Source organism: Emydura macquarii, unplaced genomic scaffold, assembly GCF_026122565.2.
Source record: "Emydura macquarii macquarii isolate MOO-44397 ecotype Brisbane River unplaced genomic scaffold, CSIRO-AGI_Emac_v2 contig_1386, whole genome shotgun sequence".
NCBI classification, from domain to species: Eukaryota; Metazoa; Chordata; order Testudines; family Chelidae; genus Emydura; species Emydura macquarii.
The window spans coordinates 2015359-2034190 of NW_027131523.1; the positions used below are offsets into that span (position 1 = coordinate 2015359).

Below are 18832 nucleotides of genomic sequence, written 5' to 3' on the forward strand. Positions count from 1 at the left end.
CGGGGAGAGAAGCCAGGCTGCCGGCCTCCCCACCCCCCAGCCCCGCTCTAACCACTAGCCCCCACTCCCCACCCAGGTGGCCTGGTGCTGCTCTAACCCGCCAGCCCCACCAGAGCCAGGGAGAGAAGCCAGGCGTCCGGGCTCCCGGCTCCCCTTCCCCAAATCCCCGCTCTAACCACTGGCCCCCACTCCCCAGCCGGGCGTCCTGGGCCCGCACCTGGACAGGTCAAGGCTGTGGGGCACCCGGGCCAGATCGCTGACCAGCCCCTTCTTGAGGAAGAGGCGGATGATGTTGTTCATGCCGTTGTGCTGCGTCTTGGCGGCCGCGCTGCTGTAGAAGCTGGACGTGGAGGGGCAGGACTCCATGATGGTGCTGATGATGCACATCACGGCCTGCAGCCTGGAGGGGGAGATGGGGTGGGGGGTTCAGCAGCGCGTCGCGTCTCTGCCACACAGGGAGCCCCCCGTGCCAAGAGGCACCAGCATCAGCAGTGGGATCCCCCCGACACACACATGCATCAGTGCAGGAGCAGGACGCTGCCCCCGACAGGGACCCTGGTGTCAGCAGTGGGATACCCTGATATGTCCCACCCAACAGTCAAGGGGGGGGAACGGGATGACTCTGCTCTTCTCCTACCACACAAGTGGGGGTGGTTGGCAAAGGCCCAACCCACCAGAGCTAACCCCCATTTGAGCTGCATGGAGGCAGCCCCCCCCAGCTCTGTGCACCCTCTGGCAGCGGCGCTCCAGGGGTTGCAACCGGCTCAGGCTCCCTGCAGGCTCCGGCAGTGGCGCCTTTTCAAGCGTTTCCCCCCAAAAGCTAGAAACGTCACCTGGGTTCACCATCGCGTCACCCCAGGAGAAGCCCTTAGACCCCACTCCCCCCTCAGAGCTGGGGCGAACTCAGGAGTCCTGGCTCCCAGCCCCCCCTCTAACCACTAGCCCCCACTCCTGTCCGGAGCTGGGGAGAGAAGCCAGGACTCGCAGCCCCCCTCACCTCGCGTGCTTCTCCGTGCTCTCCGCCATGGCCAGCGCCCGGCCCAAGGCAGCCTTCACCTCGTTGACCAGCGCCACCTGCGCGTCCGTGCCGCTGCCCGCTGCGGCCAGGCTGGCGAGGAAGAGGCGGGCCAGCGCCGGGGTGTCTTTGTCCTCGGCGTTCTGGGTGTGGGGCAGCAGGTGGTCCAGGACAAAGGCCAGCACGCTGCAGTCCTGCCAGGACACGGGGAGGGGTGAGTGGGCCCCCCGCAACGCCCCAGAGGCCCCCCCGCTGCCCTCCCGGAGCCAGGGACGGAAGCCAGGCGTCCGAGCTGCCTCTCACCTCCTTGATGAGCTCGGACTGGCCCACGGTGTAGCTGTAGTTGGCGATGAGGGCGGCGATGCCCACGTAGGAGCGCACCAGCTCGGCCAGCAGGCGCAGGATGGTGGAGGTGGGCATGAGCGGCTTGCTGCCCTTGGCCTTCTGCTTGCTCTCCTCCGCCGCCTTGTCGCCCTCCTTGTCCTTCCGGCCCTCCCGCGACTCCTCGGGGGTAGAGGCTGGGGGGGGTGGGGACGTGGGTTAAGTGGGGGGGTCAGAAAGGGGGCCCCAGGGAACTCGGTGCCAGCAGGGATCTTTTGCCAGCTGTCGGGGGACAGCAGACAGGGTCCCTAAGGCCAATTGTTGGGGGGACAGCAGAGGGAGATCCCGGGGGAGCCCAGTGCCAGTTGTCAGGGGGGCAGCAGAGAGGGTCCTCGGGACACCCTGCGGTAGCTGGGGGCAGTGCTGGGGACCCCAGGCAGCAGTGGGGTACAGGGAGAGCTGCCCCCCCGCCACCCCCGCCCAGGAAGTCAGGGTTACCCTCTCCTTGGGGCGTCCCGGATGGCGGCGTCTCGGCAGCTGCTCCGTCGGCACCGAACACCTGGGCCTGGGAAAGGAGAGGAGAGAAGCTGTCAGCGCGACGTTGCCCCGGCCCCAGCCCCCCTGGCTTTCCGCACCCCCCCATACATCTCAGCCCTCCCTTCCCATCTGCTCCCAGGCCCCCCAACCCTTCCGCCTTCCCGCGCAGCTGCCGCCCCCGCCCCTTAGCCCCAGACCTGTCCCGCAGCCCCTCGCCTGCCCCCCACGTTCCGGCGCCGCCCCCGGACTCACGTTGATGGCGAAGCCGGTCTGCGAGTCGAAGTCGCTGCCCTGGCGGGTGAGGGAGCGGTACTGCTGGTACACGTCGTCGCCCACGTCCGACAGCAGCTGGCTCACCTCCTGGCTGGCCGTGCCTGCCTTGGCCTCGCTCTTCTCGGCTGCGGAAAGCGGGGGGGTCAGCTGCACGCTAGGTGGGTGCCCCGGCCCAGCGGGACTGGCAGGGCGGGTGCCCGAGCCCGGAGGGGGGGGGAGGGGAGCAGGTACCTTCGTCGGGGGCATGGTAGGCGGCCAGGGCGTTCAGCATGTCGTAGATCACCTCCTTGATGGTGTCGGGGATGACAGGCAGGGCCGAGGGCTTCACCGGCGTCGTCTTCACCAGCTGCACCGCGTTGGGGCCCTTGATCCGCAGGTTCTCGAACTCGTCGTCCGATGCTCCCAAGGGGCAAGAGGGGGAAGCAAAATAGAACCCAGGAGTCCGGGTGCCGAGCCCCCCCTCGCCTTCCCCCCAACCACCTGACTCCGATCCTCTCCCAGCGTCAGAGAGAGAAGCCAGGAGTCCTGGCCCCACTTACCGGTGCCCGAGCCGCGGGGGGCGGGCAGAGCGATGCGGATGCAGCTGTTGGCCACCTCGGTGAAGATCTCGGGGTTGCGGCAGGCGGCCGGGCCCAGCACGCGCAGGATGTAGTTGATCTCGCGGGAGCCCAGGCTGCCCGACACCACCCCGGAGGTGGTGCTGCCCGCGCCGCTGGTGGCCGCCGAACGCACGACCTGCAGGGGGCACAGGGACCGAGAGGTGACGGCACCCGCCTTCCCCCTGGCAGGGGGGGCAGGCGCGGGGCCTAGGGCCAGAGGGCAGGACCTGCAGCACCCACCTTCTCCATGGTACGGCATAGGGGTCTGGGGGCGGGGCCTGGGCCTGCAGCACCCACCTTCTCCATGATACAACATAGCAGTCTGGGGGCAGGGCCTGGGGCCAAGGGGCGGGGCCTACAGCACCCCCCTTCTCCATGGTACGGCATAGGGGTCTGGGGCCAAGGGGCGGGGCCTGCAGCACCCACCTTCTCCATGGTGTGGCGCAGGGTGCAGGGGTCCTCGATGACGTGGCGCAGGAGCAGGGTGACGAGGGGCGTGAAGCCGTTGAAGCCCGAGCTCTGCGTCAGGCTGAGGACCAGGCGGGTGCTGCGCAGCTCGGCGAACATCAGGGCGTACTTGTGGTGGCGCGTCAGGCGCAGGCAGAGGCGCAGGGTGGCGTGCAGCGTGTCGGGGTCCACCGGCACCCCCAGCATGCTGACACAGGCCCGGATCAGCACCGTCACCATCTCCTCCGTCAGCCCCTGGATCAGGATCTCCGCCGCCTTTGGCTCCTCGGGGGACGCCTCCTTCTCGGGGGGCAGGGGCTCTGCGGGCACCGGGGCCTCTGTGGGGGGCACAGCACATTGCTAGCCCAGCCCCAGGCTCTGCATGCCCCCCAGCGACCCTCACCCCGACCCGCAACCCCGGCTAGCCCAGGGGAAGGAAGTCCCGGCCCGTACCATTTGCCTTCTCTTCCTTGGCTTTGCCTTCTGTTTCTTTGGCCTCCTCTAGGGTCTTCTCCAGCTCCTGCCCGCTGCCCTCCTTGGCCCCCTTCCCGAGCCGGGGCACCCGCAGCAGCGTCAGCATCACCGGCCGCCGGTTGCCCGTCTCCTCGTTCACCTGGGAGGGGAAGGGGAGGGTCAGCCTGTGCCCGGTTCAGATCCGCAGGGTGCGGGATCCCCAGCCGGGCGGGGCGCTGGCTCCGTACCTGCACCATGGTGGTGAACTGCACGGTGTAGCGCCGGCGGCCGGCCGTGAAGCGCACGCTGGTCTCGCCCGCCTTCCAGGCGGCGTCGATGGTGCTGTTGTTGCTGGCGCTGTAGCTGCACCAGCGGCCGGAGCGGTCGTCAAACCAGCGCCAGTTGTTGCCGTTGGCCTGGAGATACTGGGGCAGGGGGCAGAGAACCCAGCGGTTCTGAGAGCCTGGCTGATCTAGGGCAGCCCAGGGCCCCGCCGCCCCACCACAGCTTGGGTTCCCCCAACCGCCCGCGTCTCCCGACCCCCTGGCCTGCCCTCCCCATGCTGGCCCTCCAGACCCGTGCTCCCCCCAGCCAGATCCCCCCCGAGCCTTTTCCCCTAGGACTCTCCTGGCCCCTCTGCACAGTGGCCGAGCAGAGGGGGGTGAAGGGGGCACAGATCCCCGTGGGTAGGGCCGGTACCTTGTTCATCTGGGCTCTCCTCTTGGAGGAGATGGCCGTCTTCTCGTAGAAGTCAATGAGCAGCAGCACTGGGGTGATCCACCTGTGGCGGGGAGGGGGGCGGTCAGTCCAATGCACGAGGAACGGGGACACTGAGCTAGGGCGCCGGCTCCGATCCAGCCCCGGAGGGCGACCGGCCGGCTCAGTGGGGCAGGGAACAGGCCCGTATCCCCTGCAGCGGGTACCGGCTGCCATGTGGCCGCAGGGCAGGGGACCAGCAGCTGAGGGGGGCAGGGAACGGGGCCTTTCCCCTCCAGGCGGTAGGTTCACAGGGTCTGAGCCACACCCCGTGACAAGGCCTGGTACATTCCCATGGGGAGCGCGTCCCCATTTGCCCCAGATGGAGGGGGCAAGGGCACCCCATGGGCCTTACTTGGGGGTCTGCACCTCCTTCTGCTCCTTGGCAGCTTGGAGGCAGGGCTGCACCACCTCCAGCAGCTTGATCAGCACGTTGAGGACGCCGCTCGACTCCACCACGCGGGCGCACGGCAGCTTCAGCTCCTGCAGGGGGCACACAGGAGCTGTGGGGCAGGGGGGCAGCATGCGCCGCCCCCCCCCCCGCTGGCGTGACGAGCCCTGCTCGGAATGGGCTGCGCTGCATTTAGGATGCCCAGGCATGCCTCAGTTTCCCTGACATTCTGCACGGCTGCCAGTAGGGGCGAGGACGAAGCTGGCACTTGGGGCGGGGGAGGAGACGCGGGGGAGGGGGGGCAGCCCCCAGCTGGCTGAGCCTCAAGGGGTCACAGCCAAGGACTGGCCAAGGCCACCCTGTCTCAGGGGAGACCCCGAGGGGACGACACCCAGCCCCCACCTCGGAGGGGGGAAGCTAGGCACGCAGTGCGGCAGGAGGGGGGCTAAGGCGGTTGTTGGAGGGTCTCCCTGGGCGACTGGTCGTGCTACTCCACGGGCTTCCGTGCCACGGCCAGGGGCTAAAGAACGAGCCGCGCTTGGTGTCACGGCCTGGCTGGGTGAGTGTCCCTGCCTCCCCCAGGGGTCTGGCGCAGTGGGGCAGAACTCCCGGGGTGGGGGTGGAGAGAGAAGAGGCTGCAGGGCCAGCCCTGGAAAAAGGGAGACCCCCCTCCTTTGAGGGTGGGGGGGGCTTCCTCTGCGGGAGTGGCACCGATCCTGGGGCCTGCGACAGAGACGGGGTGTGCGTCTGTCTGTCCCTGCGCCCCCCTGCTGGAGGAGACGAGTCCTGCTGCGGGTTCTGTCCCAGCTCTGCAGGAACGTGGGGCTGGGGGCCAGGACTCCTGGGTTCTCCCCCGGCCTGGCGGCCTCACCTCGAAGAGCAGAGTGAGCAGCAGGATGCGGGTGGCCAGGTTGGCGGCCTGGGGCAGGGTGGCCATCTGGCTGATCCACTCCGAGACTGTCTTGGTGTCGCTGGTGGTGAGGGGCAGAGCCGCCTTGATGAGCACGTCGGCCGCTTCCCACACCTGGGGGGACACGGCGAGCGTCAGACCCTGGCCCCCCAGGGCTGGCCCCCACTCCGCTGAGTCCAGCTGCCTCCAGGTCACACCAGGACAACTGAGTGCAGTGCGCCAGGGGGCGGGGCCACCCTCACGGGGGCGGGGCCACCCTCACCCTCAAGGGGGCGGGGCCACCCTCAAGGGGGCGGGGCCACCCTCAAGGGGGCGGGGCCACCCTCAAGGGGGCGGGGCTCCTCACCTGCTTGACCACCTGCTTGAGGATGGTGTCGCGGTAGAGGGCGCCGTTGCGCTTGACGGCCGTCATGATGAGGTCGCAGACGCGGTAGACGGTGTCGGGCAGCTCGTCCAGCAGCTGGGAGCAGCCGGGCAGCATGGCGTCCGTGAAGCTGTGCAGCTCGCCCGGCTCCAGCGGCTCCGCGTCCTCGAACTTCTCCAGGCACTTGGCTTCTTCCTCCTCCTGCTTCTCCCGCGCCTTGCGCTCCTCCTCCTCCTTCCGGCAGGCTGCCGCCTGTGCGGGCGGCCACGGGGTGAGACCCTCACTCTCGACCCGCAGCCCCCGGATCTCTCCCCCCCCCAGCTCTGCGGGCGGGACCGTTACCTCCGGGGACTCGGCCCGCTGCTCCATGGGGATGTCCTGGCCCAGCGACATGGCGATGGCTCGCATCATCTGATCCTCCTCCGACATGCTCAGGTCCTGCAGCCAAGCCGACAGGGCAGGTGAGGGGCAGGGCCCAGCCAGCCCCAGAGGGAGCCGGGGCCGGGCCCGCGAGGGGCAGGGCTGGGGCCGTGGGGTGCTTACCCGTACGACCCCACCCATGAGGGGCGGCGGGTGGGTCAGGAGGTACTCCGTGGCCTGCTCCATGGTGCTGGTGTTCAGCAGAGCCTCCATGGCGTGCTCCCGCGTGAAACCCATGTCCATCAGCTGGGAGAGGGAGGCCAGGCTCAGCCGAGGGCAGGGAGAGAACCCAGGCGTCCGGGCACCTGCCCCCTGGCTCCAACCCACCAAATCCCACTCCCCTCCCAGAGCCAGCAGAGAACCCAGGCGTCCGGGCACCCTGCCCCGCTCCAGCTGAAACCCACCAGACCCCACACCCCTCCCAGAGCCAGCAGAGAACCCAGGCATCCGGGCACCCTGCCCCCCTCCAGCTGAAACCCACCAGACCCCACACCCCTCCCAGAGCCAGCAGAGAACCCAGGCGTCCTGGCTCCCTACCTGCTGCAGCTGCTGCTGGTTGACTTGGGGCTCGCGCCGGGCCCCGCCCTCCTCCTGCCCCGCCTCCTCCTCACCGCGCGCCCCCTCCTTCTCCTTGCCCAGCCGCTCGCGGATGAGGGGCTCGCCACGCAGGATGTGGCACAGGATGGCCAGCATGGACTCGGCCATGCGCCCCCCGTACACCTTCAGGGGCTTGCGGTTCCACAGGTTCTTGATGCAGGTGAAGGCCGCCTGGGGCACGGGGGCAGAGGGGTTAGTGCCCCCCCCGGCTGGTGCGGGCCATGGAACGTCCCCCCAGCCCCACAAGCCGGCCCCCCTGGTGGCAGCGGTGGGATTTTCCCACATGGCAGCAGAGCTGGCCTGCTCTCTCCTGCCCTGTTTCCCAAGGGGGGGGGGGCGCTGATAGAGCCCCCCAGCAGCAGCAAGGATGCCCCGTGTCCCCACTGGTGCCAAAGCACACATGCCCACCCCTAGTCGCCGAGGCATCTGGCCCGGCAGCCCCTCCCCCCCGTACCCACCAGACAGACAGCGGGTCTGCCTCCCCCAGCCATCAGCCAGGGCCGGCCACACCTGCATGGACGAGGGCCGGAGCCCCCCGTGTCTCTGCCTCGGCACCCACCTTCTGGGTCACCACCAGGAAGCGCAGGGCACTGAACTGCGGGTAGCTCTGCCCGCCCGGCAGCTTGGCGGGCAGGGAGTGGGGCGACTCCAGCACCGTGCTGGGGTTCACCATCTTCTCCACCAGCATGAGCCAGGCGTCCAGGAACTCGCCCGTCCCATCCGGCAGGTCCGGGTGCTCCAGCCCCTCGGCCACGGGGACCTTGCCACCCATGGAGAGGGCCCAGTTGAATGTCCTGGGGGGGGAGGGGCGGGTGAATGGTCTGATGGCCCCTGCTTCCGTTCCAGGCGGGGATCCCCCCACACTCAGAGGAGCAGAACCCAGGCGTCCTGGCTCCCAACCACCCTCCCACTCTGATCACTAGGCTCCACTCCCCTCCCAGAGCCGGAGAGAGAACCCAGGCGTCCTGGCTCCCACCCCCCTGCTCTAATCACCAGGCCCCACTCCCCCCCGCGGCCGGGCACACTCACTCGAAGAGGGCGTTGTGGCCACCGGAGCACAGGAATTTCTGCAGCATGAGGTGGTAGGGGTACTTGCGCTCATCGAACAGCATGGGCGACGTGAACCCCACGGAGCAGATAAAGAACGTCAGCCTGGGGGGCCAGGAAGAGGGGTCAGCCCCATGCTGGGAAGCCTGACACCCCACCCCCAAGGGCCAGGAAGACAGGCCAGACCCCCCAGTGTGGCAGGTCAGAGCCGTCTCCCATCCAGTCCCGCCCCCCCCCCGACAGGGGCACTCACCGGAAGCGGGGTGTGGGGGTGTAGGGCGGGGGCTGCCAGGAGAGCCCCTTGGTCAGCAGCTTGGTGAGAGCGGAGGCGGTGGAGCGGGCGGCCGGCGTGGGGGCCGTGGTGGTGCTGGCGGCGTGGTGGCTCCGTCTCTGGCGCACCGGGGAGCCCACGCACAGCTTCACCAGCAGCCCGAACAGCTCGGCCAGGGCGCGGCCCAGGCGGGACGAGGCTGCGGGGGGAGCACGGGGGGGCAGTGAGCTGGAGCGGGGCGGCACCCAAGGCCTGGTGCCCCCAGGATGTAGGATCTGCCCTCCCACCTCCAACCAAACAGAGCCAGGGAGAGAACCCAGGAGTCCTGGCTCCCAGCCCCACCTGCTCTAACCATTGGACCCCACTTCCCTCCCCAGGCATCCTGGCTCCCAGCCCCACCTGCTCTAACCACTAGACCCCACTCCCCTCGCAGAGCCAGGGCAGCCCAGTCCCATCTGCGCCACTCACCTGACAGCAAGGGTTTGATCTGCTTTATCCGGGCCGCCATGGCCGGCGTGATCTTGGCTTTGCCCTTGGCGTCCGAGGTGCTGGGCTCGTCCGTCTCCATGGGGGCCAGCGCGTCTCCGTCCAGGCCGATGCCCTCCAGCAGGCCCTGGGCCGAGGGCTCCACGCTCCCGCCTGTGACTCCCTCCGCTTCGCCTTCTAGAGGGTGGGGGGATTAGTGCCCGGGGGAAGGGGGGAGGCTGCAACCATGGCCTCACCAGGAACCCCCAGACAACGACCCCCCCCCCCAAGATCTCGTCCCAGCTGGCTAGCAGCCAGGCAGGGATTGCTGCTCTAACCACTCAGCCCCACTCCCCTCCGAAAGCCGCAACAAGAACCCAGGAGTCCTGGCACCCAGCCCCTCCCCGCTCTAACCACTTGGCCCCCAGCTGCTCCCCGCCCCCGGCTCTAACCACCCTCTCTGGTGCCACAGCGGGGGGTGCGTGTGTGTAGCCCCGAGCCCGTACCTGTTTTCTTGGCTCCCTGGGGGGCGTTGGGAGTCGCCTTCTCCTCCTTGGGCACCAACTTCTGCATGTCAGCCTGCCCGAACTCACAACCCGCCGGCAAGCTGTGAACAGGGACCGGGGGTGTCAGACCCATGGCCTGGCCTGGCCCCCGCCTCCCCCCGCCCGCAGCAGACCCAGGATCCCGTCCCCCCCTTCCCCTTAGTGGTTTGCCCGACATCTGCAGTTGCCCGTGACCCTTTGGGGGCACCCCCGGCCTGGAAGCAGTGTGTGAGCGGGGAGGGGGGGCAGTGAGCTCTGGTTGGCAGCGGGGGGCTGGCACGGTACGTGGGGGGCAGACGGGGCCCCGGTACCTGTTGGGGGTGCAGAGGGACAGCAGCACGGTGCTCTCCCACACCAAGGAGCAGTACAGCTGGCTCAGCTTGCTGAGGACGCTGAGGCCCAGGTGGGAGCCCCACTGGTTCACCGAGATGGCCCGGATCTCGCTCTGCAAGAGAAGGCGCCGGGGGCTGAGCAGAGCACGCCCCGCCCCGCCCCGCCCCACCCACCCACCCCCAGCCCCGCCCAGGGACTCACCTGGCCCACCCGGCAGGTGTGGACGAACATCATGATGTAGGCATGGGCGGCCGTCAGCGCGTGGAGCAGGGGCGTGGCCTGGGCCGACAGGGTGGCGTCGGCCACGTTGCCCGCGCAGGCCAGCTCCTGCAGCAGCACCGAGCCGCCCGGCGCCTCGATGGGCCGGTGCAGGGGCTCCAGGGAGGAGAGGATGGAATCCAGCTGCAGCAGCCCCTCCTGCAGCACCTTGGGCTCGTGGGAGAGCGTCTGCAACGGAGGGGCGGGGTGAGTCCGGCCCAGAGCCGGGCGTCTAGGACACGGAGTCAGGGCTCCGGCCACGGTGGAGTGGCCGGCTCCGGGGTGGGACGTGCCACGAAGCGTCCCCTGCCACGGGGAGCGACCCGAGGGCACAGACACATCGGGGGAGCCGGCCCGCCCACGGCGCCCTCCAAGCGCAGGGGGGTCCATGCTCCCATGTACGAGCCCATCCAGCCCCCTGCGGCAGAGGGGCCCGCGGGACCGAGCCCCCAGGAAACTCCCCTGCTCACCAAGATGGATTTGCAGACGCCGGCCACGGCCTGGCAGGCGGCCGAGGTGGGGAAATCGATGGGCAGGTTGGGCAGGCCCAGGATGGTGACGAGGGGCAGCAGCCCCTTCTGGCTGACGAACTCCTGGCAGTGGTCGTCCGTGGTGTTGTTGCTGAGGATGGACTCCACGAACTTCATCTGGGACGGGGGGCGGCAGAGTCAGCCTGGGCGACCCCCCTCGTGACTCCCTCCCACACGCTGCCCCGGCAGCCTGGGGTGCAGTCACGACCCCCCCCCAGCCCCGCGAGCTCAGCCGGGAGGCGAGTTAGAAGGGGAGGCGGTCCAACGGCACGGGGAGGTTTTGGGGGACCCGCGGCTGGGCCAGGGCTCGCGCACAGATGGCGGGGGAGGGGGGAGGGGACCACCAGTCCTGATCCTGGCCCCAGCCCCTCCCTGGAGCGTGGCACTGATGCTGCCCTGCGGCCTCTGGCCCCATCACCACCCAGCCAGGCTGAGCCCCGCGTGCAGACGGTCGCGGTGGGGCTCTGGGCGCCGGTAATTGGCCTGCGGGAAAAGCGAGGCCCGGGCGCTGGCTGGCAAAGGGCCCCCCAAACTCACCACGTTGAGAATATAGTCCATGAGGGGGATGGGGATCCGCTCCTCCGTCCCAACCACCCTGCAAGAGGAAGGAGAGCCCGGTTAGCGCCCGCCCGGCGCTGGGATCCGCAGCCCCAGCACGGAGATCCCGCGCCCACGCACCCGCCGGCTCCAACCAGGTCACTGCCGCCCCCGGTAGCACAACACAGCACAACACAACACCCTGGTGTGCTCTGGGAACAGAGCCACTGGGGCCCGACTCCTCACACGACAGGCTAGAGCAGGGGGCTGGGCGCCAGGACGCCGGGGTTCTCTCCCCGGCTCCAGGAGGCGAGCCGGGTCTGGTGGGTTAGACCATGGTGGGGGGCGTCTGGGCGCCAGGGTTCTCTCCCTGGCTCCAGTAGGCGAGCTGCAAAGACCCTTTCCCCACACGAGCTCACGGACCAGAGGCAGGGCTGCCCCGGGTGCCAAGGGCTGCCCCGGGTGACGGCCAAGGTGGGGGAAGGCGGGCACCACTCACTGCTGGCTGGGCTCAGCCTCGCTCTGCTGGGTGGCGTTGAAGCTCTGCATGGCCTGCACCTCCTCCTCCTCCTCGTCCTCGCTGGAGGCCTCCTCGGCCGCGTGGGTGGAGCGGGGTGGGGGGGCCGTGGCCGTGCCGTCGGCTTTCTGGATGGAGGGCTTCTGGCAGATGTACTTGGGGTCCCGGCCCAGGTTGCAGATCTCCTCCAGCAGCTGTGTGTGGGGGGGAGGGGGGGCAGACAGCGCAGTGAGCCGGGAGGGCCGGGGAGCCCAGCAGCCAATACTGGGTGCGTGAGGGTAGAGTGTGTGTGGGGGGAGAGGGGGGCAGGATCAGGGACTCATTGCGCCAGGAGCTGTACAGATGTCACGAGAGGCCCCCGGCCCCAAGTTCTGCCAACCCAAGTGTAAGGTATGAGACAGACAGACTCAGAAAGACAGACAGACGGGGTCACGGGGAGGGGGAGGTAGACAGAACCCCAAGGAACCAATTGGCCCGGCTGGCGTGTCCAGCGCTGCTCAGACTATCAGTGGGGGTGGGGGGCTGGCAGCAGGGGGGTGGTTAGGGGGAGCTGCTTCCACCTAACCAGGTGACAGACAACTGGGTGCTGTGGAGGGCGGGGCTGCGTGCCAGGCCCCATGACAATCAGCGCCCCACAGAGGCTCAGCGCCCGGCAGCCGCTGGCAGGCACCCAGGCCTCCCCGGCCCCGGCGAGCTGCCCCCTCTGCCCCCCCCCGGCCCCGGCGAGCTGCCCCCTCTGCCCCCCCCCCCCCCCGTCCCTCCCCTACCTTGATGATGGCGGTGGTGGCGTCCGTCTTCAGCGTGGGCTGGTGCCTCATGAGCTCGTCCACGGCGCTGCCCAGGTTGGAGGCCGTGTCACCTGGGGGCAGAGCAGGCTCAGCACACGGCAGAGAGCCTGGCACAGAGCTGCCCGCCTCCGACGCGGGCACCCTCTTGGGCCGCACAGCCTGGCAGGACTCCTGGGTTCTCTCTCCAGCTCGGAGAGGGGGAGGGGGGGTAGGGGTTAGAGCAGGGGGCTGGGAGCCAGGACTCCTGGGTTCTCTCTCCAGCTCGGGGGAGGGGGTAGTGGTTAGAGCAGGGGGCTGGGAGCCAGGACTCCTGGGTCCTCGAGCTGCCTGACCTCGGGCAAGTCCTTTACGCCAGGAAAGCGTCTGCCGCCCGTTGCAGGGAGGGTAGGAGGCGGAGGAAGTCGGCCCCGGCTGGTGAGCCGCCCCTCCCGGTACTCACCCAGCGGGTCGGAGCTGCGCCGGCGCCGCATGGCGGGCAGGTAATCCGGGGACAGGAGCACCTTGAAGAGCCGCTCGAAGGGCTGGCACTGCACGAATGACTGGAGGCCGCGGGCGTTCAGGCACAGGGCGCTGAAGACGTTGGGAAGGGAGCCCAGGACCTCCCGCGTGGCTGGGACCTGCCCGAGGGGGGGGGACAGCAGGGTCAGCCGCGGGGGCGGGAAGATGCCAGAGGTCTAGCTGCTCCCCCACCCCCCAACACTCCCTCCCAGCCCGGCCTAGAGCTGCCTGGAGGCAGAACATGTGGACAGGGGACTGGCCATAGGGCCAATGGGGGGGGGGGGAGGGAATGGGACCAGGATCCACAGCAGGGCCCCCCCACCGTCCCTGCTCCCCAGGGATCAGGTACTAGCACAGCAGGCGGGTGGGGCCTGGCCCAACTGAGAGCTTCCGATCCTGGGGGGGATCCAGCCGGCCGGGGGTGGGGAGGGAATGGGGGAAACGCAGCCCGCCGGCGCAGGGCCCGGGGCAGCCAGGCAGCGGACGGGGGCGCAGGCCGGGCTCACGTCTTTGATGAGGAGGGCGTGTAGCATGACGTCTGTCAGCCCGTTGTCCTGCAAGGAGGAGAGCAGCGAGGGCTCCTGGAACACGAAGACCGTCACCACTTCGGTGGCTGCGGGGGCAGAGGAAGGAGCAGTGGGTGAGGGCTGGCCGGCTGTGTGGGGCAGCCTCTGATCTAGGCTCCTGACCCAGCTTCTGTCCCGCTCCTCTGGGAACGATGCCCCGGGCCGGTGCCCTCCCGGCAGGAAGGAGCTGGGCCAGAGCTCAGTGCCCACGCCCAGCCGCTGGTTCGGGAGAGAGCGTCTCTGTGCTAAACTACTCTAGCCCACTCTCATGCTTCAGGGCCTCAGCCAGGGGCCTGCAGGGGGTCAGGAAGGGATTTCCCTCCTCTTGCCTGAGGCCAGATGGGGCTCTTTATCCCCCCCCAAAACATCAGGGATCGGCCACAGGGGACAGGACACCTGATGGGCTGGGCTGCTACAGAGACTCCTCTTTTAGAAGCCTGGCTGGTGGGCATGGCTCAGAGGCAGCAGATCTGGGGTGGGGAGGTCAGATGGGCAGGGACGTTGGACACACCAACGAGCTCCTCCCCTGCGCTAGGCGCTGTACATAGTGGCAGCCCGGTCTCCGTTGGCCTCCGCACGCTGCCCTCATGACCACAAGCTGTAGGCTGTCTCCCACAGGCCCCCTCCCTGTCCCACTGCCCCAGGCAAGACTCGTGCAGCCCTAGGAGAGCACGTCTGGAGATCGTGGTGGGGGGATACGGGTGAAGGCTGCTCTAGTTCTCGGCATCCACACATCTCACAAGCACTTCAGCAGGATCATTCCCCCCTTTCCACGGATGGGGAACCTGAGCCCAGGGGCTGGCCCAAGGCCGGCCAGCGGCCAACTAGCCCTCGCTGCCCGGTTCCAGCGCCCACACTTCAAAAAGAGCCGGGACAACGAGCCGAGGTCAGGGAAACCTGCCCTAGAGTGAGATTTCCTGTAACCAGCTCCAATAGCGGAAAGGCCAGGCCAGAGCGCGTCCCCACAGTAATCCCCAGAGCCGGCCTTTCGGGCCAACATCCCCGCTCGATGTAAACATCGCCGGGACGGGGAATCCACCACGCCCGCGGGGAACTGTCCCAGTGGTTCGCCTCCTCTTGCTGTGATAAGCGGACGCCTGCTCTCCCGTCTGAATGGCTCTAGCTCTGACTCCCAGCCGCTGGCGTTCGCCCTTCCTCGCCCAGCCTAATTAGCCGCCCTCGTTAAGCTACATGGCCCGCGCTCCTGGGGGGGTCTCGCGCTCAGGCAGGTCTTCCAGCCCTTCAGTCGTTCTCCTGGCGCTTCTCTGACCCCCTCCAACCGATCGAAACGGGGGCACCAGAAGGGCACGCGGGATCCCAGCAGGGGTCGCACCGGGGCTGAACGCGGAGGTGAAATAACCACACTGCTCCTGCAGGATGCCCTCTGCCCACCCGCACGAACGGGCCGCGCCCCACAGAAGAGGCAGCAGATGCTCCGCTATTGCCCGGTGTGGGAACGGGATAGGAGGGGAGACAGAAAAGCGGCTCTCCAGCAGCTGTGGGGTGAGATTTAGGACCCGAATCCGCCCATCTGGCTTTAAACGTCCCCCCAAGAGCAGCTGGTGGTTCCCCTCTCGGCCCGGCCCCGTCACTTACCGAGCAGGAAGAGAGAGGGGCCGTAGTACTCGGCGTTGCTGATGACGTGCTTCAGAGAGGTAGGCAAGGAACCATCCATCACTGCGAGGGGAGAGGGGCCGTGAGCCAGCGAAGCCGAGTTTGGGGAGAAAGGAAGGGGACTAGTGGTTAGAGCAGGGGAGCTGGGAGCCAGGACTCCTGGCTTCTCCCGGGGGAGGAGGGCAGAAAAGGAGATCAGGCCCCTCCGGCTTGTTTTCTTACCCCAGACCCTGCTCCCTTCCCACCCCCCGTGTCCCCGGCGTGCCCTCACCGTGGCGAATGCCGTCCGAGAAGGCTGGGTCCTGGATAGCTTTCTTGAGGAAGTTGAGCATGGATTTGAGGAGCGCGGCTCGCTGGGGGATACACTGGACTCCTGGAGACGGGACGGGAGAGGTCAGCACCCAGGCCGTTGTTCGCCCCGCCCCCGCCCACCCCGGCCCAGCCGGCCCCACCCACCGCTGCGGGGCGAGATGACTGTGTTCGTGGCATTGCCAGCGCCGCTGCTGGTGCTGGGGGCGACGGCGCTCGGCGTCCTCACTTCTGCCACTGCTGGTTCTGGCCGGTGCTCCGCGGAGGTGGAGGGGCCCGGGCTGCTCTCCATGGCGACGTCGGACACTGCAAGGGGACACGGATTGATACGGGCCAGGATTCCTGGGCACCGGGGCCGGCGCCGGATTCCTTCCAGCACCACAGCTCTGGGGCTGCACGGCTGAGACCTCTGGGAGAGGAGCAGGGGCCAGTGGGTCAGGGCCATGGGCCAGGATGCCTAGGTTCGCTCCCTGCTTTGGGAAGGGGGCGGGGGCTGGGAGCCAGGACCCCTGGGTTCAATCCCAGCTCTGCAGGGGAGTGGAGTCTAGTGGTTAGAGCGGAAGCTGGGCGCTCTTTCACTCCCACACTCCCACTGCAGCTCGGCCAATGCCAGGCTGGCGTCCTGCGCCCCCCAGAGGCAGGGCAGTACCAGTCAGTGCTGGGGATCCCGCCCCCAGGGAGGACGGCCCAGCTATCCCCCAGTGCTCTGGGACACTGCCACTTACCTTCCATGTCCGTCTCCATCTCCTCGCCCTCCTGGAGGGGGGTAGTGGCCGGTCTCTGGATCTTTGGCTTTATGACGAAGGGGCACTCGCGGCGGCACAGGTCCACCTCGTGCTGGAGAGAAAGCGGGGCGTTAGCGGGGCGTTAGCGGGGCTGGGCGGGTGGCCCCGGCCGGCGGGGGACAGCCAGTTACCTCCAGCCTGTAGATGAAGATGGAAAGGCCGCTGTGGGACTGGAAGGCCGCCATGTCCAGGTTGGTGATGAGATCCACCACACGCACCGCCCTGGTCACGAAGGTGATCTGGTCCTGCTCGTCTCCGAGGAACTTGATCACCTGGCGGGAGGAAGCAGCGAGATCTCGGGGTCACGGGGCGGGCCAATGGGGAGGGGCCTGCGTGGGGAGAGGCCCTGCACCCCCCACGGGGCTTTGTTCCACACGCTCAACGTGGGCGGGATGCCCAGACCGTCACAGGGGCCCAGCTGGCTTGGAATCTGGGCTCCCGGGTGGCTCCGGAACCCCTGGATCTGGATGTGGGATTCTCCACCTCCCAGGGGCTTCAGTTCCAGCCCCAGGCCCGTGCCCGACTGGCTCAGGGAAAGGCCAATCTCCGGAGCCGGCAGGGCCCTTCGCACCCCAGGCCCGGACTGCTGCAGACCACAGCCCTTCCCTCACTTCGCAGGGCGAGGCGGCAGCGAGCCAGCCAGTTCCCACCCCCGCTGGCAGCCCCAAGAAAGGGGAGGCCCTGTGCCCCAACCCGCCCCTATAAGCCATCGCTCGCCCTCTCCCCACGTCACCTTCAATAAGGCCTCCATCATCCCACAGGAGACCAGTGCCTCCCCGCCGGCGTCGTAGCTGGCCAGGTGGTAGAGGAATGAGAAGAGGGCCGTGGCAAACTGGTGCGGGTACGGCTCCATCGTCGGGTCTGCAAGGGACATCCCTGTTAGCCTTCCCCCACGCCAGGCTCCCCCGGCCCCACACTCAGCCCCCGCGCCCCCTCCGGCACGCCCACGCCCTCACCGATCATGGCCTGGATGCAGTTGCGGACCAGGACCGGCAGGAAGCCGTGGTAGGAGGCGGTGCCGGTGCAGTCAATGATGCTACTGAGTTTCGGGGTCCGCTCCAAGTGGACGATGGAGGTGAGGGTTCGCAGAGAGGCCGCTTTGATGTCCTGGGAGAGGCGACAAGGGATGTCAGGCAGAGCGAGACGCCAGCCTCGGCTCCCAGCACCCAACAGGGGGTGAACTGCACCCAACCCTCCGGCTACACTGGAGGGGAAACTGAGGCACAGACCAGGGATCAATTCCCACGGCCGTCCCGCGTCAGTTGCTGGCCAAGTCCCCCTCCCATGGCAGAGGGGCAAAGACGCAGCCCGCCCCAAGAAGCCCGGCACCCGGCAGGAGGAGGGAGCATTCTTGGCGGCACCGTGCCCGCCCCAGACACCCACCATGAGCTGTTTGTCCGTTATCTGCAGCACGTCCACCAGCTCCTCGATCAAGCCATTGTACAGGATGCCGCTGGCCGACTCCTGCAAGGCGTTGGAGTACACTGCGGGACAGACAGACAGCACATGAGGACAGGCGGGGGGAGTCACTTCTGCACAGGTCACCTGAGTTAGACCACTGAGTGGCAGCCGGCAGGGCCAGGCCGCTCAGAAACCAGCCGCTCGCGGGCGACGGAGGGCAGGCATTGCAGTGGCTGGGCTCTGCGCCCCCAGGCCCGGGGGGGGGGTCCCTAGCTCAGGGGGTGGAGCCAGGTGGGGCGGTCAGAGGCCCCCTTACCTAGTATGGAGATGGCGTGCAGCCTGGCCTGCACGGCCTGCAGCCGCTTCTTGTGGTTGGAGAAGCCGTGAGCCAGGCGGATGTGCGTGAAGAGCAGCATCTGGGGGGTGAGGGAGAGTATTAGGGGGATTACGGTACAGCCAACCACTGCCCCATCCTTCCCGGCACGGCATGGCCCCTTCCCCCCATCAGCTGGGATCCGGGAGCCCCACGGCCCCCACAGGGCCAGAGACTGCACAGCAAAAGACGCTCCCTGTCCACACGGGCTTCTCAACAACAGACGGAGGGTGGGAGGGGAACAGGCAGACAGAGGAACGGGGTCTCACCCAGAGTCAAGTTGCAGAGCCGGGGAGTGAACCCAGGAGTCCTGGCTCCCAGCACTAACCACTAGCCCTCACTCCCCTCCCAGCACCGGGGACTGAGCCCAGGAGTCCCGGCTCCCGGCCCCGCTGCGATGGCCTGGCACCCACCTGCTTGTCCTTGGGGATGCTGTACATCTTGGTGAGGGATTCCATGATCTCGGAGGGGCTTTCTGAGATCTGCGGGGGGGAGACCAGACGAGGCGCTCAGCACCGGGCAGCTTCACACCCACGTACGACCCACCCCAGGCCCCAGACCTTACCTTGTCCAGCTGTTCTATGTGGATGTAATGCAGTGTGTTGCTTGTCGTCTGCAAAGGAAGAGGGCGGGGGCGTTAGGGGACAGCTCCGCATGGGGCCTGCGGGAGAGCTGCAGCTGGGGGGGGAGGGGGTGGCACATCTGCTGCTTTGGCCAGTCTCCCCTCACAAAGGCTGGGAGATGGAACCCAGGAGTCCTGACTTCCAACCCACCCCCGACACACACTGCCCTCCTGGCACCAGCAATAGAACCCAGGAGTCCTGGCTCCCAGCCCCCTGCTCTAACCTGCTAGCCCCTCCCTGCCCTGCCAGAGCTGGGGAGAGAACCCAGGAGTCCTGGCTCCCAGCCCCA

At 68.3% G+C, this 18832-nt stretch overlaps 1 protein-coding gene across 5 annotated transcripts in view; it reads right to left on the reverse strand.

Moving 5' to 3' along the window:
- The window catches only part of HUWE1 (HECT, UBA and WWE domain containing E3 ubiquitin protein ligase 1), a 54080-nt gene that overhangs the window by 15433 nt on the left and 19815 nt on the right, over positions 1-18832 (reverse strand). For 4 of the 5 annotated variants that reach the window (XM_067552108.1, XM_067552106.1, XM_067552107.1 and 1 more), the window contains 41 exons: positions 18486-18533; positions 18334-18402; positions 17864-17963; positions 17530-17630; positions 17103-17253; positions 16880-17007; positions 16278-16418; positions 16087-16198; positions 15509-15667; positions 15324-15425; positions 15035-15115; positions 13379-13485; positions 12814-12991; positions 12354-12445; positions 11569-11780; positions 11070-11127; positions 10473-10649; positions 9946-10191; positions 9723-9856; positions 9373-9473; positions 8870-9064; positions 8384-8600; positions 8113-8235; positions 7643-7877; positions 7024-7254; positions 6610-6732; positions 6409-6504; positions 6049-6318; positions 5664-5816; positions 4757-4884; positions 4345-4426; positions 3894-4070; positions 3646-3805; positions 3172-3530; positions 2686-2881; positions 2378-2545; positions 2126-2271; positions 1835-1901; positions 1319-1533; positions 998-1209; positions 218-400 (listed from right to left, as the gene is read on the reverse strand). In XM_067552108.1, coding sequence (XP_067408209.1) covers positions 218-400; positions 998-1209; positions 1319-1533; positions 1835-1901; positions 2126-2271; positions 2378-2545; positions 2686-2881; positions 3172-3530; positions 3646-3805; positions 3894-4070; positions 4345-4426; positions 4757-4884; positions 5664-5816; positions 6049-6318; positions 6409-6504; positions 6610-6732; positions 7024-7254; positions 7643-7877; positions 8113-8235; positions 8384-8600; positions 8870-9064; positions 9373-9473; positions 9723-9856; positions 9946-10191; positions 10473-10649; positions 11070-11127; positions 11569-11780; positions 12354-12445; positions 12814-12991; positions 13379-13485; positions 15035-15115; positions 15324-15425; positions 15509-15667; positions 16087-16198; positions 16278-16418; positions 16880-17007; positions 17103-17253; positions 17530-17630; positions 17864-17963; positions 18334-18402; positions 18486-18533 — 6233 coding nt within the window. The remainder of the gene's footprint in view (positions 1-217; positions 401-997; positions 1210-1318; positions 1534-1834; positions 1902-2125; positions 2272-2377; positions 2546-2685; positions 2882-3171; positions 3531-3645; positions 3806-3893; positions 4071-4344; positions 4427-4756; positions 4885-5663; positions 5817-6048; positions 6319-6408; positions 6505-6609; positions 6733-7023; positions 7255-7642; positions 7878-8112; positions 8236-8383; positions 8601-8869; positions 9065-9372; positions 9474-9722; positions 9857-9945; positions 10192-10472; positions 10650-11069; positions 11128-11568; positions 11781-12353; positions 12446-12813; positions 12992-13378; positions 13486-15034; positions 15116-15323; positions 15426-15508; positions 15668-16086; positions 16199-16277; positions 16419-16879; positions 17008-17102; positions 17254-17529; positions 17631-17863; positions 17964-18333; positions 18403-18485; positions 18534-18832) is intronic. The other variant, XM_067552105.1, reaches the window with a different exon arrangement.